Source organism: Garra rufa, chromosome 17, assembly GCF_049309525.1.
Source record: "Garra rufa chromosome 17, GarRuf1.0, whole genome shotgun sequence".
Classification (NCBI taxonomy): domain Eukaryota; kingdom Metazoa; phylum Chordata; class Actinopteri; order Cypriniformes; family Cyprinidae; genus Garra; species Garra rufa.
The window spans coordinates 38964717-38981165 of record NC_133377.1 but is presented as its reverse complement, the minus strand read 5'-3'; the positions used below and the strand labels follow the sequence as shown (position 1 = coordinate 38981165).

Sequence of the window (16449 nt, the reverse complement as noted above, 5' to 3'; positions counted from 1 at the left end):
GACGTCTCGTCCCATCGCCTCAGCTCCTGTACCACCGCTGTACGGCTGGGCCTTGCCCGGCTCCTCAGCGAAAACCTGTCTATTCATCGCACCCGCTGGTTCTTATATACTCACGCTGTGATCAGCCACAGCTGGCTGCAATCATGCATTCTAATGTGCATTGGCCCGTTTAGTTTACACAGGAAGGATTGGTGGATTGGTCTCTCCAGGCGAGATCCAAATTCGTCGGTCCTCGATGAGACGTCTCCGTTCCCTCTTTCAAGGAACGAGGGTTACAATATGTAACCGAGATGATTACTCACAAACCAAGGTAATATTACTAACCAGTACTGGTGAAAAATCCTAAACAGTGTATGTGATAATGATATATGCAGTACATTGAATTGGTAGTGACAGCATATTTAAAATGTGCAATCATATAAAAACATTACAGGCCTAAACATATTGTGTTTGTACTCTTGCACTTAGTTTTGTGATTGTTCCCATTTTTATTTATGCTTAAAAAAAACGTCCTTGTTACAAAATCACTGATATTTTGGGTTTACTTTTTGTTGAGTCGAGACCTACAGTTGGTGGTTAATCTCAGGAGGGATAACATATGTAGTTCTCATCTAATTTCTCTTACCCTGGTTTGTCCTGATCTCATTCCCTATCTCAGTTTTGCCCTGGTGTTCGACCACACAGCTGAACTTGTTGTTCTTCCACTCATCAGGTGTAACTGTGATGGTGCTCGTCTTCTGAAAGGTCCCGTCCTCATTGGGAAGAAGTTCACCAAGTTCCACATCCTCATGATGCTCTTGTCCATTTCTCATCCAGGTGATTGTAACTCCACTGGGGTAAAAACCTGTAGCATGACATGTGACTGGAGATGAGGAAGACTTCTGCAACAGAGAAACCTGAGGAGAGACTGCAGAAAGAGAAAATACAAGAGTTGTCAAGCCTCCAGCTGCTCTAAATGATCTACAAATCAGGCATGCATTGTCTTCAATGAACATCTTTCACACCTGATAATTAGACTACAGTGGTCTTGAAGCTGATACCTATATCCAAACTCTATTTAAAGAACACTTCAATTGTTCATTTGCACAAAGACCACAAAACTCAAAATGCTTAAAGGTCCACTGAAGCGCCTTGAAACATGCAGCGTTATTCTATGTGGTGACGTACTTTAACTGAAACAAAAACATATTGCCCAGCCCCGCCAACTTATTTTGAATAGCCAATAGCGTTCCATTTATATCTTCTCGGGCAAGAGCCGTTGAGCTCGGTAAAGCCGCATTTGTAAGCTCATGACAGCCACAGACTAATAAATTACCGCACAGATTCAATATGAAACGTGCTAAAACAAAATAGAGATTATTATCTTGCTGAGGCTGTGTAATTTAATACATGCCGACCCACATATGAGCGCTTATGATCTCCTCCGCGTCTTTGTGTAGGGGGCGGGACACTACAGACTCTAGAGAGCATTTGATTGGACAGAAAGTTTGATGAGAAACTGAAGTGCACGGTGATATCATCCAAATCCTTGATTCATATTGGTGGAAGTGACGAGACTGTAAGTTTTGAATGCCCATATCTTGTAAATGCGAATTTTGTCTTTGTTTTGCAGCACACTAGCTTATAGATAACCTTAAGCCTAATATATTCATCCTAAAAGCCAAAAAACTTTAATTTTGATTTCAGGGGGACTTTAATATAAAAATCTATCCTGAAGAAAATAAATGTGTTACATTTTAAGTAAATTAAGTGAAAAGTGACTTCTAGTATACAAGATTTTTTGGAAGACTTGCACGTGATCATTGCTGATTAGGAACTGATGTACCTTTTTTCTCCAGACTGCTCTTTCCATACTGCAGATACTTCTTCAGCCAATCAATGCACTGCGTGCCTAAGTAATGCTTGTCACTCTCAAGGTGGAGTCTGTTAATGTTCCACTTGTCTACAGTGAGGGTTCCTTGCTTCACTGGAGAAATGTATCTCAACTCCTTCAAATCCAGAATCATAAAGTCCTCTCCATCATATCCATACTGTGTGAACCCATTTGTTGCTCCAGTCTGATCATCCCACTCACAGCCGTACATTCTCTGGATTGTGTGCACACCTGAGAGAATAGACCAATAAGTGTATCTGTATGAATAATCTATTTGTATACTCAAGAATAAAATCAGTTATTCAGAACCAGTTCATTTCTTACAAAAGAAGAACTAGATTAAAAACATTGTCAAAACAAACTTTGTTGCTTGAGAAAGCAGTTTAAAAAGCATGAAGTTTGAAGTAGTTTTTTTCAAAAACATATAATAACATTATTATTATAATAATATATAATATTATTTAATATTTTTAACGTGCATGATTCTAGCATGTTTATTATGTTACTAGCATCTTATTTAACAGGATTAGCAAGTTTATAACATGTTTGTAGCATGATTAGCAAGTTACTAGTACGTTGCTAGCATGATTCTATAACGATTAACATGTTACTAGCATGTTGTTAGCAGGTTAATAGCATGATTAGCAAGTTAGTAGTATGTTGCTAGCATGATTAGCTGGTTGCTAGCATATTGTTAGCATAATTAGCAAGTTATTAGTATGTTGTTAGCATGATTCTAGAAAGATTGTATTTATAGCAACTGGGACTTCTAATGGCAGCTGCAGTGATGCACTGACTTTACGAATCAACAATTGGCTCTTTCACTAAGAAGGCGTGGCTTCACGGCCATAAAAAACACCATTCAAAACTATACGAGTGATGAGTCTTGGGTACTCTATAGTCTTTGGTTTGAATGGATTATAAATAGTTGATAGAAGGGAAGTTTTATTGAGTCTTAAAATTTTCTGGGAGTTTTGACAGCTGGGGTTTGAATAGTTTTGGCTCATGAATATTCATGCAAGTCTGTGGGATTTTTCCTTGTTTATTCATCATTTTTAGGAAAACCGTAAGTCTGATCACTTAGAAAAGAGAAACTCAAGTCATATCAGTCTTAAATTATCAGTTATTCCCCTTTGAAAATATTACTATTTTTTTCTAATATTTTCATCTCATCTAAAACATCTTCTCTGTTTCTAAAATAGAATTGTTTAATTTCTTACAAAATTTCTTAAAAAGAAATGTTAATCAAATGATTTATGGCTTTCTCTGATGCTGACAGACACTGTACTGAAATACTAACTGCTGAATCTATAGCAACACACACACATTTTTTTTTATATGAGTTTATCATCTGAATTTATTATGATGAGAGAGAAAGACTGGCTGCTGTGAAATAATACAAAGACAATAAACATTCAACACAATTTATATTGCAACGTTCTCTAGGTGAACTCACTCAGTCAATCAATCAGTGTAATCGGACTCACAAACTCACAAACCAATGACTCTTATGAACTGCTCTAAATTATGAGTTTGACTAAATCACTCATTAAATGAAGCAATCAGACTCTACTTGATTGATCTCAGAGATACAGTTAATGAAGATCAACTCTGATGCTGCTCTGACAAAACCTCTTCTGAAAGTCTAATATAGTTTTAGTAGCTGATGTGAGTCTGTTTACATTTAAAGGTGCCATAGAACCCATTGATACAATATTTTAAATTGTTCTCTGATATCTACATAGAAGGCATATGGCTTAAGTAAGGGCAAAAAAAAACACCATTAATGGTTTTACAAGTCCATTTACAAACCTAGGATTTGTCCCTAGAATGAATTGTTATTACCTTATTTGGAAGGTTCCCGACTATAACGTCATGATCTGTGCTATGTTGGAATTGGCTTCTTTTTTAGTGGTCTTTTGCAAACACCAGATATTCATAAGAAGGATGAAATAGTGGTGTTTAAGACTCATGGTATTATGATGGTTTTATTATTTAACTATGCCTTGGTAAATACAGTTTTCCATTCTATGGCACCTTTAAATGTTTTGACAGTTGGAGTTTGAACTAAACATTTTGTAAAAAAAAATATAATAATAATAAAGATATTGTCATGTTAGAATAGAAAAGGGTCCTGTCCAAACGGTTGATATACAATTAGAAACACACAATCTTCTAGAACGGGGGTTGTCAACTGGTCTACCGTGCGGAGTGCGGACCATGAAGGATTTTGACATAATGACATTAAAAACTACCAACTCACATCAGGGTCAATGTTTGTGTTCAGTGATGAGAGCAGAGATCGGCAACAGATGTGGCTTTCAGTCAGTGAGTCAAAAACATTGGCATTACGTTGGGGTTACGTTGAAATATTGTGAAGAAATGTTTTTTCTTTATACTGTATTTTTATAAATATTTATGTTTTAAACCATGAAAGTGAGCCAATGGAAATCACACACGCAACGTGAAAACTGCACAATAATTGAAAGTGAAAGTAAACTGACAGTGCTTTCAGCTTCTGATGCTGCATTAACAGTGACACAGAGAGACAAATCTTCTTCATATGCTGATATTAATTTGCTCCACTAATATTTCTCTTGCGGCCCGAACATAGTGGGGATAATAGAAGAAACGCATCTAGTGTTAGCCATTGCTGCCATTTTCAATCAGCCTTTACATCTGCTGTTGTCAAAAAAGACCAATGTGAAAATCAATCCCTGGTTTTAAGCAGCAAACACATTGAGTTGTAAATGTGAACTGATGGATCGACAAGATAATTGTCAGGATTATGTCTTGTTCTGTTATGTTCTCCTAGTGTTTTTTTCCCCCATGTTTCTAGTTCATTTGGTTAAGTCCTTGTTTTCCCCCTTTTGGTTTAGTCCTTTTGGTTTAGTCTTGCCCATATTTGTATTTCCCCCTCGTCATCTTATTGTCTTATTTTGTTTGTGACCACATCACCACGCCCATGTTTCTGTGTATAAAGTCTATGTCTGCTCACACCCCAGTGTCCGTCGATGTATTGTTGTATTGAGTCGATGTATGTGTGCGTTCATTGCTTGCTCCCGGTTTTTGTTTGTTTGTATTTAGTTTCAGTGTTTTGTTTAAATAAACTGTTTATATTCATTTAATACGGTTCTCCTGTTTCATCTCCACTCAGCCAGATTGTGACAATAATGTGTTATACATATTTAAACAATTAAGACAGTTAAATATATGTATGTTATTTAATTAATACTTGATTGATACTAATTGTTTAAATATAAGAATTGATACTTTTATCTCTTGAAGGCTGAAATCTAAAGTTCATCTTTTAATAAATCTTTTTGTTTTGTGAAACCTGTGTCTGAATTGTAAATCATGCTTTTTTTGTCATTTTATTTATTAATTCATATAAATATGTTTTTTTTGTGCATGTCTTAAAGATCTTTTAAAGTCTAGATTCTAGAATTTAAGCTTAAATATCCTGCAGATACCCTGGTCTTGCAAGAAACATACGAATACATACATATTTTTATATGTCCAAACCTCGGCTGGTGTGGAGGGTTATCATGCAGACACAATAAAAAAAAAGAAACAAAGTGTGTTTATTGTCAGGATTTTTTGTTTTGTGTTTTTCCCCCTATGTTTCTATGCATTTGGTTTAGTCCATGTTGTCCCCTTTAGTTTTGTTCCCATTAGTCATGCCCATATTTGTATTTCCCCCTCGTCATCTTGTTTGTAACCACGCCGTCTTCTGCGTATTTAAGTCTGTGTCTGTTCACTTCCTCTTGTCTGTCGTTAACGTTACTGGTGTTTTCCTTGCTCCATGTTCATCGTTTGTTTTATAATAAATATAAGTGTTTTATATCACTCCGGGTTCCTGTATCATTATCTCCACTCCTCAACCACCTGCTAAACTGTGACAGAACAACGGGACAAATCAACATGTCCTGGGCTGAGGATCTTCTCCTGAACCTGCAGCAAGGTGAGCGTTTGCTGGAGGAGTATGAGGAATTTCTGAGTGTTTACCATCTGGTGAGATGGAGTGATGAGATGGTGAACGCATGTTTCCAGATGAGACTAAAAGATTTTAGTTTGTTTAATTTAATCAGTCCTAATGATTGCTACCGCCCGTAGATTTTATAAACTTTGTTCTCGATTTATGTGGCTCCCCGTTTCAAGTCATGGTGGAGGATGGTAGTCCTCCTCCCATCTGGAAACATGCAGTCGCCCCATCTCACCACCAGCCAGATCCCTCCGCATATCACTCCAGTGACCTCATTCCCTCCTTGCCTCCCACATGTCCCAAAGTCCTCCTAAGCCCCACGATGGTCCTCAGCCCGGTACCTTAGGCTTCCTCCCCGCGCTCAAGCCCGCCAGCCGCCACACCAGCGTCAGCTCACAAGATGGCCGCCATGCCGGCGTCTGCACGCAAGATGGCCGCCACGCCAGAGTCTGGCCTCCTGGACTGTTTACCTGGCCATGGTCAGACGCTTCTGTCAATATTTAGTTTATACGTAGAGTTACACTTCAACCAAGTGCGATGGTGCAATGAACAAATATTTTGTGTGGTGTAAGTTGTAACTTTTAGTGCCCATTTTCCTCAAAACTAGGTGAAGTTGTAACTAATGTACAAGTTGTTCAACTGGCCTCTGTTGTAGAAATCAGCGTAAATCAGGAAAATAGCAGTAATGACTTCTTGATTCATTAATTATTAATTATTTAGTTTATTTGAAATGATATTTTAATTGGTCCGTCTTTCTGTCTCTTCACTGGGTTCAATGTGTCTTTGTGATCTCTGCCCAAAAACAAGTATATTTTAAGTATACTTTATGTAGTAAGTATACAAATATTAGTGTACTAGTAGTATACTGTAATTGTACTATTTCAATTTGCCTTGGGACCAAATTGGCCCACTTTCTAGTGTATATATTTCTAATATACTTTAAGTATAACAGTATTAAACTTTGAGTACACAACTAGTTTACATCTATGTTTTCAGTTTGTACTAGAAGTATACTAAAAGTGAACTTGTATGTATACTGATAGTTTACTAGTTAAATACTTTTTTTAATTCATTTTTGAGGTCTCAGTGAACTATAGTTTAGCAGTTTTACCCTGCAAGTATACTCGTAGGTTTTCTTTAAGTGAACTTCACATCATACTTTAAGTATACTACTATGTCCCTATTAGTTATTAATTTGTATATATTTTTAAATGAATATCTGAACATACAAAACATCAAAAGAAAGATCAGAGTATCTGCTTGTGAACCAACAAATCTTATTCTAACTTCATGTTTTCCTTTTTAGAAACACTTGAATGTGGGTAAGTTTCAAAAAGACAAATTATTATATAAATAAACATTTTGAACAAAAAGACTATTAATGATAATAAAAACGTATGGAGTTGATCAAGTGTCTAAATCTTTACAGTCATTATTATCTCTTCATGGGTCGACATTTTATTTCATAACGTTACAGTTTTCCATTTTTATGGTTTGATGTTGTTTTATGTCTTTAGAAGTATATAAAGCACATTTCTGAGATGCACATAAAAAGTAGACTGAAAGTATACTTTTCCGTTTTTTTTTTTCATTTAAAAGAAGTATACTAATAGACATTTGAATAAAGCGTATTGGTAGGCAGCGTCTTCTGCGGCATTTGTTATATCTAATATTTTCATCTCATCTTAAGCATCTCTGTTCACACATTTCTCTTTTTTCTCCTCTATTTCTGAAGCAGAACCAGTTCAAAACTTACAGAAGAAGAACTGGATTAAAATGACTGTCCAGACAAACTTTATGTTGCTTGAGAAAGCAGTTTAAAAAGTGTTAAATTTGAAGTAGTTTTAAATTTGAATTGTTTTTAAAAGCTCAAAGTTTGAACGCCTGAAATGTAACTTTGTTTTATTTTCAGTAAAATCAATGTAATATATATTTTTTGGATAATATTTTTTTCTTTTTGTCTTTTGTATTTTAAAATAAGTTCATGGAACTAATGAATATTTATGCTATAATTACTATAATTTTTTTTATTGAATTTATTAAAAGCTTGAATTTGAACACCTGAAATTGAACTTTGTTTTATATTTAGTAAAATCACTTTTCTCACTTTAATTGACTTTTTCTCTGTTCCAATTTTGTCATATCGAAAAAATAATACAAAATCTAATAGTTTATAGTTGCTAGGAAGTTAATAGGATATTCTGGGTGGTTGCTAGGTGGATACTACACAGCTGCTGTGTTATTCTGGTTGGTTGCTAGGGTGTTGCTATGTAGTTGCTAGGTCTTAGCAGGTTTTCTATATTATGTTTAGCATGTTTCACTCCTTTGTTTGCATGTTTATACCATTTTTATCATGCTGCTAGCATGATTCAGCACATCATTAGCATCTTTAAGTATAATTGGGTAAAGACTAGAAGGGAGACATGATTCGCTACTGGGCATGCACACATTATCACACTGTACAACAATAATACTGTTTTTTTTTTTTATTAGTAAGGGCCAGGCACGTGCACAGGTAGGGCTCAACCTGTGCAGAGCACATGCCCTTTTTGTAATTACACTTGGAAGTGCCCTTTTTTATTTTATTTTTATAAATCAATGCTATTGATAACCCTTTACGACTGTTTGTCTTTTTAACAAATATTTAACCAATTAAATGCATTAAAAAAGCGCATCGCTTAGAACCGCTCAAACTGTCAGTCAAACTTCACAACTCCGCCCCCTGAACCCGCGAACTTACTTTATATAGCACGTCAGTCAGAGTCATAGAGCAGAAGCAGATGAACTTCTTCGTCTTTTAACAGTAAAATATCTTGTTGTTTGAAGAAATGAAACGTTGTCTTTATGAAATAAACACTAGTATCTATAAAGGTTCATGCATCACCACACCGGTGTGATGTTGACGTAATGTGATGTCAAAAAACCCACGGTGTAACTGCATTTGAGTTTGACACAAAAGGTGCGTTCGAGATGCACTACACTAGCCTGCCGCCGGCTGGCGAGAGCAGCCGCTTGCAGTCGGGGGAGGATTAAAGAGACGGCAGTCAAGTCGGACACTTATGGAGGATGAAACTGTTTTCCAAACATACAAAAAAAAAAAGGAATAAAGAAAAAGAAGAAATGAAACTACATAAGAAAAATAAATAAAAGAAAAACGTTTCCCGATCATTTATTCTATACAATCCTTTTGCTTTTTTTGTTGATCATATCAAGTATGTGAGTTACTTTAATGTAATGCAATATGACGTTTATTATTTACATCTTGGTTTTGTAGTTATAGGACATTTTTCAAATATAAGCAGTTTATTCAGTGTAGTGAAGCCTCTCACAGCATCCATTAAAAAAAAACGTCCTCTGGTTGACCAGTTTTTTTGTCCTTCCAAACTTTACTCTTAGTCTTATACAATAATTTATATAGCTATGTACCATATCGCCTAATCTTCATTTTCATCATTAATGTTTTGTTTGAATATTAGATATTCGATATAAAGTTTGATTCCATACATGAACTTTTTTAAGAAAAAACACGGAGCACACGTCGTGCTTGTCATCACATAATCTGACCAATGAGAATAAAGTGTGTCGTCATCAAGGCTTTCGTAGCCGATTTTAAGCAGCTGCAGCGCCTGACCTCTGCGGCCAAAGAACTTATACTCTTTGGCGGTAGTAATGATGGAAGTTTTAAAAAAACTCGCGTTTCAAAAAATATTTTTTTTACAGCGGTTGTCTAGTTAGGCGTTTGGTTTTAGCGTTAAGCTTATTTTTTTTTACATTTGTATGTATATTTGTTAAAAAACATCACTTTTGTAAACTAGCTTCTTTCTTACTGCCTGTGTGAATATCCCCTTACACACGGCTAATTTCTTGTTAGTGATTGAATATGTTTTAACGCTTTTAGGGATGAAAGAGCAGTTATTTTGTTTTGTGCAGTACAGATAACCTTACTTCTTGCTTAGCGCTGTCACGGTTGCTAGGCGACGGGATATGATCAACGGGGAAGGGAGGGAACTGAAAGAAGTGTAGGCTGTCCAAATTCACTGACACCTACTTCCAAGTTTTGCGGTCTACGGAGGACCCCTCCTCCTTCAACCTGGTAGGAAGGATCCTAAGGAGGATGCAGACCCTGAATTTAGACACAGCCGCAGAGGTCAGGCGCTGCAGCTGCTTAAAATCGGCTGCGAAAGCCTTGATGACGACACACTTTATTCTCATTGGTCAGATTATGTGACGACAAGAACGACGTGTGCTGCGTGTTTTTTCTTAAAAAAGTTCCTGTATGGAATCAATCATTATATCGCATATCTAATATTCAAACAAAACATTAATGATGAATATGAAGATTTAGGTGATATGGTATATATTCTTATTGTATAAGTGTAAAGTTTGGAAGAAAAAAGAGGCTTCACTACACTGAATAAACTGCTTATATTTGATAAATGTCCTATAGCTAACTACAAAACCAAGATGCAAATAATAAACGTCATATTGCATTACATTAAAGTAACTCACATACTTGATATGATCAACAAAAAAAGCAAAACGATTGTAGCCTATAGAATAAATGATAGGGTAATTTTTTTTCTTTGATTTATTTATCTTATGTAGTTTCATTTCTTCTTTTTCTTTATTCCTTTTTCTGTGTATGTTTGGAATACAGTTTCATCCTCTATAAGTGTCCGACTTGACTGCCGTCTCTTTACTCCTCCCCCGACTGAAAGCGGCTGCTCTCGCCAGCCGGCGGCAGGCTAGTGTAGTGCATCTCGAACGCACCTAGTGTGTTTTCGGTAGTTATTTTTAATTTCAATTGATCATCGTCATGGTAAATTATTGTGTTTATGGAGGCTGCACAAACTCCAGCCTGTCAGGACATCGTGTCAACGGGTTTACTTACAATAAAAAGAACGGTGCTATCTACCGGATATGGGTGCGTTTGTGCTGTCAGACTGTGGTTCGTCCGAAGACGTCAGAGATGCAGCTCGACGAAAACGTGAACTGTGCACCGTAAGTCTTTTTTTTCTTCTCATAACTTCTCATAAATACCAAATCCGTGAACATTTTTATTCAAATAATGAGACAACGAGATGTGTATAAGTTTTTGTAAAGCACCGTAGCTAGCTTGTAAGCATTAGCAATATCATTTTAAGAACCGTGTAAAAACGGTACCATAGGAGAAGGCATTACTGGTCAGTTATCCTCAGTTTGTTAATATTATAATCATCAAGTCTAGTTACAGCTTGGTCACATTGTTTGCACAGCTAATTTGTAATTTATTGTCATGTGTTGTGTTTATAAGGCTTTGGGAGACATTGCAAGACATGCGGATGTGTGAAGATCTGAAGCAGTGGAGCCAGCTGTTATTAACCACCTCTAATATACATTAGTGTGATACCCACACTGAAAATATTTTTCTTTTAGTAGTATGTTTTGTACATCTACATATATATATTAGCAGTTGCAATGTTGTGTTGGGTATTAACAGGACTATGAAATAATATTTATGATTTATTGCTGTATAAATTAAAATGAATTGAATTAGCCATAAATGCAGATCTGCTTGATATATATGTTGTAAACTTCATAAATTTATACAGTAAGACAATTTGTGATTGTGATTATTTTTGTATTGTTTGTCACCAAAATGGGGCCATTCAAAAGCTTTATAAAGTAATCCTTCCTCTGTAAACGGTCTAATAGCTGACACAACACATGCAGGTAAGGGCTTCCTGATGAATACCAGCAGACAACTTGACTGTGTGCTGTCAATATTAATTGTCTTATACCAATGGCATCAAAAAGTTTTACTTTACATGTATTTGTCACCTAAATATAGTCAAACTGTAATCGAGATTACATTGTACTGTTTATTTGTATGTACAAGTGTTTAGCTCAGAGTAATAAATGATCTCTACCATAAACTTACTCATGTCTGCTGGCCTGGAGATGTCTATGCCCCTGCCTAAAATGCATTTAAGCTATATGTAGAACCTATTTTGATTTCAGACAGCAAGCCTCAAAGCCTAGGTGCAGAGTCAGAGACAGCACATCAAGTTTGGGGGTATTTCCCATAAGCATAATAAAACAAAAAGTTGTTTATCTCTCGCCCGCACGGTAATAAAAAACGGTTATTCACGTAACGTTTGCGTCGGATATTAATGAGTATGACACGCTTGATCAAAAATTTGTTTGTGTTACTGGTAAGTAGAATCAATACTTCTAGATGACAAATGCTATGATTCTGCCCGATTAGATATCGTCAGCTAACACTGATCTCTCACAGACACCTGCCCTGTTCCCCTTACACCACAACTTAATTTGTCTCCTCTGACCGCTGTTCTATTTAATCCTGGCATGTCCCTGCCCTCTTGGCCACATAACCGGCTCATATTTGTGTGTGTGGTTCGTCATACAAGTGTAAATAAACATTTTAAATGTTCTCTGCGTCCGAACAGTCATTGCGATCCATTGTTTTCCTATGGTTTACATTGACCGCACTCCCTCTCGTTACGTCACTACCGGTTTGCCAGTTTTTCAGATGCGGAAGTAAAATTCTCTCACAAAAACGACCCTAGAAGCCTTAATAGCATATTTTGAAGTATATTTTAAAGAAAATCTGGCTCCTACATTATTTTTCCATACATAAATTCACCAGAGTCTCTAACCTGCAATATGCACCTTAAGTGAGATTCCAAACCGAAGGGAGCGAACATGTTCAGTTCGAAGGGCACTGCGAACGGCATAGGGAAAAAGGGAACATCGGTACTTCACTTCACAGGATGTGGACGGGGAAAACTACCCAATTGTCATTGCACAACACTGCGTAGGGACCCTGTCGATCGGAACGCACCTTGGTCTGCAGCTTGATAATGTTGGGGACCACTGTGGAAGGCAGCATGGGGACACCCAGGCTACGAGTGATCTTTATCAGCTAGGTAACATATATTATAAAAAATTGTATTTAGATTTTATTGCTATCTGCTGAATGTGCTGATGTATGTATTATCTGTATAAAAGTCATTAATACTAATAAAATATAATATAAGAATATATATTTTTTGGTGGTGGAGGGGTTCAAGGAGGGGTTAATAGCCCAGGATGTTAGCAATAATACAGTTGTGGCTAGAAGGGATACATCTACGACCGGAAACTGAAATAATTTAATTTAATTCTGGGGATTTAGATTTGATTTTTTTCAGTTGGAGTTTGAATATTCTCGGCTCATCTGAACATTTGCTGACGATTGCTAGGGTGTTATGAGTTGTTGCTATGGTGTTGCCTCTAAAAATAAAACATCTTATGTGCAAAAATATACAGAAATGCAAACTGAGTAATTGAGTTAATTATTACTCTGACTAAAAGATCAGAATACATAAAGAAAATATATATATATATATATATACTTTTATCCCTTTATTTATTTGTTTGTTTGTCAAATATTGATGAGGGTGTAAAAATATAGATTTTTCAGTTTCTAGTAACATACAGTAGTGCTCACCTCCAGTCTGATTAAAGCGTTCTTTAGCAACATTGATGCTGTTTATGAAGGCCTTCTCTGCCACAACTGAGATCTGAGTCTGCTGCTCCCAGTACTCTTCTCCCACAGATTTAGCCATCCACTCTTGACTTGGAGTCTCTCTGCGAATGTTGCTGTCATACTTTGAGAAAGGCTGTCCATTTACAATCCCTACTGTCACAAACTGTGGGAAATTTGATAAACCTGATGTTGCTGTATACAAGTATTGCAGAGAATGCTTTTCTGAAAGACAAAAAAACAGAAAACCTCAATAATGACAACAATAATTTAGATTCCCTTCACTCTCTATCTTCAAATAAGAATTTAATAAAGACATTTTGTCAGATTTAGCCTTACTTTTTTCTGTTAACTGTCCTGTATCTCAAAGAATTTTCTAATAACAATAGTTTATATAGCCCACACTGCCCTCTAGTGTCAACAGCAAAATATACTCTGGATTAACATTATAACAGTAACCTCAATAAGTTCCTTTTACAGTTTCTCTAGTCTCAGCCTCAGACTGAAGGTCTGGTTACAGGAGACTACAGTTTTCAGTTGCCGTGGTACATTAACAATAGCTTTTTTTGTAATAATTGTTTATGTCATGGCTATGAACTTGTTTGGCAATGACATAAGGACCATCAATCAAGTGCTAATATGTTCATTGGACACAAATATTTACTTTTTTTTTAAAGTTACAAGCTTTTGCAAATGTTAATGATGATTTGAGAAATTATTGTTTTAAAGAAAACATAACTATTTCAATGTACACCATGATGCAACAAATTTAGAATGATCCTTTATAATGAATCATACTCATTCATACTGTAAATAGTAGCCTATTTAAAATTGTAAAATTTCTTTTAATGCATTTTGTGTATTTATAATATTTTGATATGTATTTAAACAAATACAAATCTCAAAATACATCATTATCATTTGATAATAATTTTAGATATATAACATTACCTTAATTAGTAAAAAGGGCGAACAAATGCATATGAATTAGTAATATTAAAAATGATATCCAAGCATTTTGTTAGTAAACCTGAACATTTAGCATGTATAAAACATTACGTGACAATGCAAATGTAAGGAGGGCACAGAGGCAGGAGTAGAATCATTTTGTGGATGTTTATAGAGATGATATCAAAGAGCATATACGTTACAGGCAGAGAGGTGCAAACCAGTAAAGCAGTCTGATCGGTCAACATCATTGACTGTATAAAATGGTCAACATACACAGGGATAATCCAGAGAGAAAAGTCAAAGAGCAGGAAGAGAGTTTGTACACAGAAATCAGGCAGATCAAACAAACGTGGCAAAGGGGCAAATCCAATAGACGTAAACGACAATCAACATAAGACGGTTTAAACCATAGATATATATACGTATATATATATATGTATGTATATATATATATCTATGGTTTCAACGGCAACAACATAAACAAACGTTACTGCACATGCGCGCTTTTGTGGCCCAAACTTAACTTCTGGTAGACATCCAAATAGAATCAATAACAACAGCTAAATCCTTCTAGAGTAGATAATTTTTTTAATAACAAGCGAAATATGTTGGCTGCGTAAATTAGACTGATTTATTAAAAATGCAAACTCATCCTCTGCCAGCAGGAGGTGCTTTAAGCACGAGAAACGAGGTTTTCCCGGTAATGGTTATAGACAAAGCAGCTCTTAATTTAAAAACGCTGCCTTTTGCAGGATGAAATGAAAATGACATTTTCTAAAGACAGTCTTTCTTCAGAAATACGGTGATATAAAAACACCCACGCCTCGGTTTGATTTTTAAACGTGCATTACGTTTATTCAACGAAGTCTATTGGAAAATCAGTCGGTTTTTATATCGTGGCAGGTCGCCACAAATAAGTAAATGTTTGGGAAACATACCACAGCACAATAACCTGAGACCAACTTCATTACTCATTCAGGGCTCTAGACTAACTTTTTGCACTGGTTGCACAAAAGTTAGGTGCACCCAAATTTTCAACCGCATCACATTTAACACCGCAGTTTTACAAGTTCACTTTTTTTACTTTTTTTTAATTTATTTTTTAATCCCTGTCCATATAGGCAATATTGACTTATAAATGATTAACTAACAATCTGGTCAATATAAAGTTCTTTATTTGAAGCATATTTTTCCCCAGTACTTTACCCTACTGAAAAAATAAGTCCAAAACTCTCTATTTTAACATTTTGAACAATAGGGCTCTAAAAATTTTTTTATTTATTTATTTATTTTTTTTTCGAAATTCTTGTTTTAATTTTTCTCATAATCAAATGAAAGCATAAACATGTATTTATTTTTAATCAAATGAAAAATAAAACTTTTTAATTTTTGGCAAACATATATATGATTTATAAATAGGAATATATAAACACCTACGTTATACTGTACAAAAGTAATACAGGACTAATATTGTTTTGTTTCATGTTAAACCGTACTTTTATTTTGACAGGTTGCCGTGAAGTTTCTGTGTGTACAGTATGATATGATACTTTCTCAAATGAAACGGTAAAAGTGACACAGTAGGTTTGGAGATTGCGTTTATCTGTTCATGTGAGATGCAAATTCCAAAAATTAGCGGGAGCGTCACGCGTGCTTCAGTAGCCTATGCGCGTGTAGTTAAAAAAAAAAAAAAAATACTCGTCTCCACCATTAATACATAGAGGCGAAGGGAACATGCAGGATTCATTTTAAACGGTCTTTGTGCCTTTCAGTTTTCATAGACACTAGTCCATATCGCGATTTGAATTAAGTGACAGACCAACTTTTGATTTATCAATCCAGAAATCAACGTATTACGTGGCATTCCGCGCCATAGTAAATTCGGTTTTTATGAATGGAGTCCGCGATCCAGTCCGTGTTTTTGCGGAGGAGGCATTGTAAACGCTTGCCAATGTAGAGACATCCTGACTGCATCACATGCATTTTCAAACGTACACACACGCACAGGAATATCTGGGGCCTGTTTCAATAAGGAGGTTCAACCAACTCTGAGTTTAAACTTGAACTCTGAATTGACTTACCCAGAGATGGGAAACTCTGAGTTTTTGGTTT

General features: G+C 35.7%; 1 protein-coding gene and 1 long non-coding RNA gene across 2 annotated transcripts in view; one reads left to right on the top strand and one right to left on the bottom strand.

Annotated features, from left to right (window-relative positions):
- Positions 1-16449, bottom strand: part of LOC141289544 (class I histocompatibility antigen, F10 alpha chain-like) — a 30934-nt gene that overhangs the window by 9451 nt on the left and 5034 nt on the right. Inside the window, exons 2-4 of the mRNA XM_073821659.1 lie at positions 13351-13611; positions 1826-2104; positions 626-907 (exon numbers count right to left, since the gene is read on the bottom strand). Of these exons, the coding sequence (XP_073677760.1) occupies positions 626-907; positions 1826-2104; positions 13351-13611 (822 nt within the window). The remainder of the gene's footprint in view (positions 1-625; positions 908-1825; positions 2105-13350; positions 13612-16449) is intronic.
- LOC141289545 (uncharacterized) lies at positions 10591-11777 on the top strand. The gene is made up of 2 exons (XR_012339943.1): positions 10591-10859; positions 11152-11777. It is a non-coding gene; the product is annotated as an uncharacterized lncRNA (long non-coding RNA).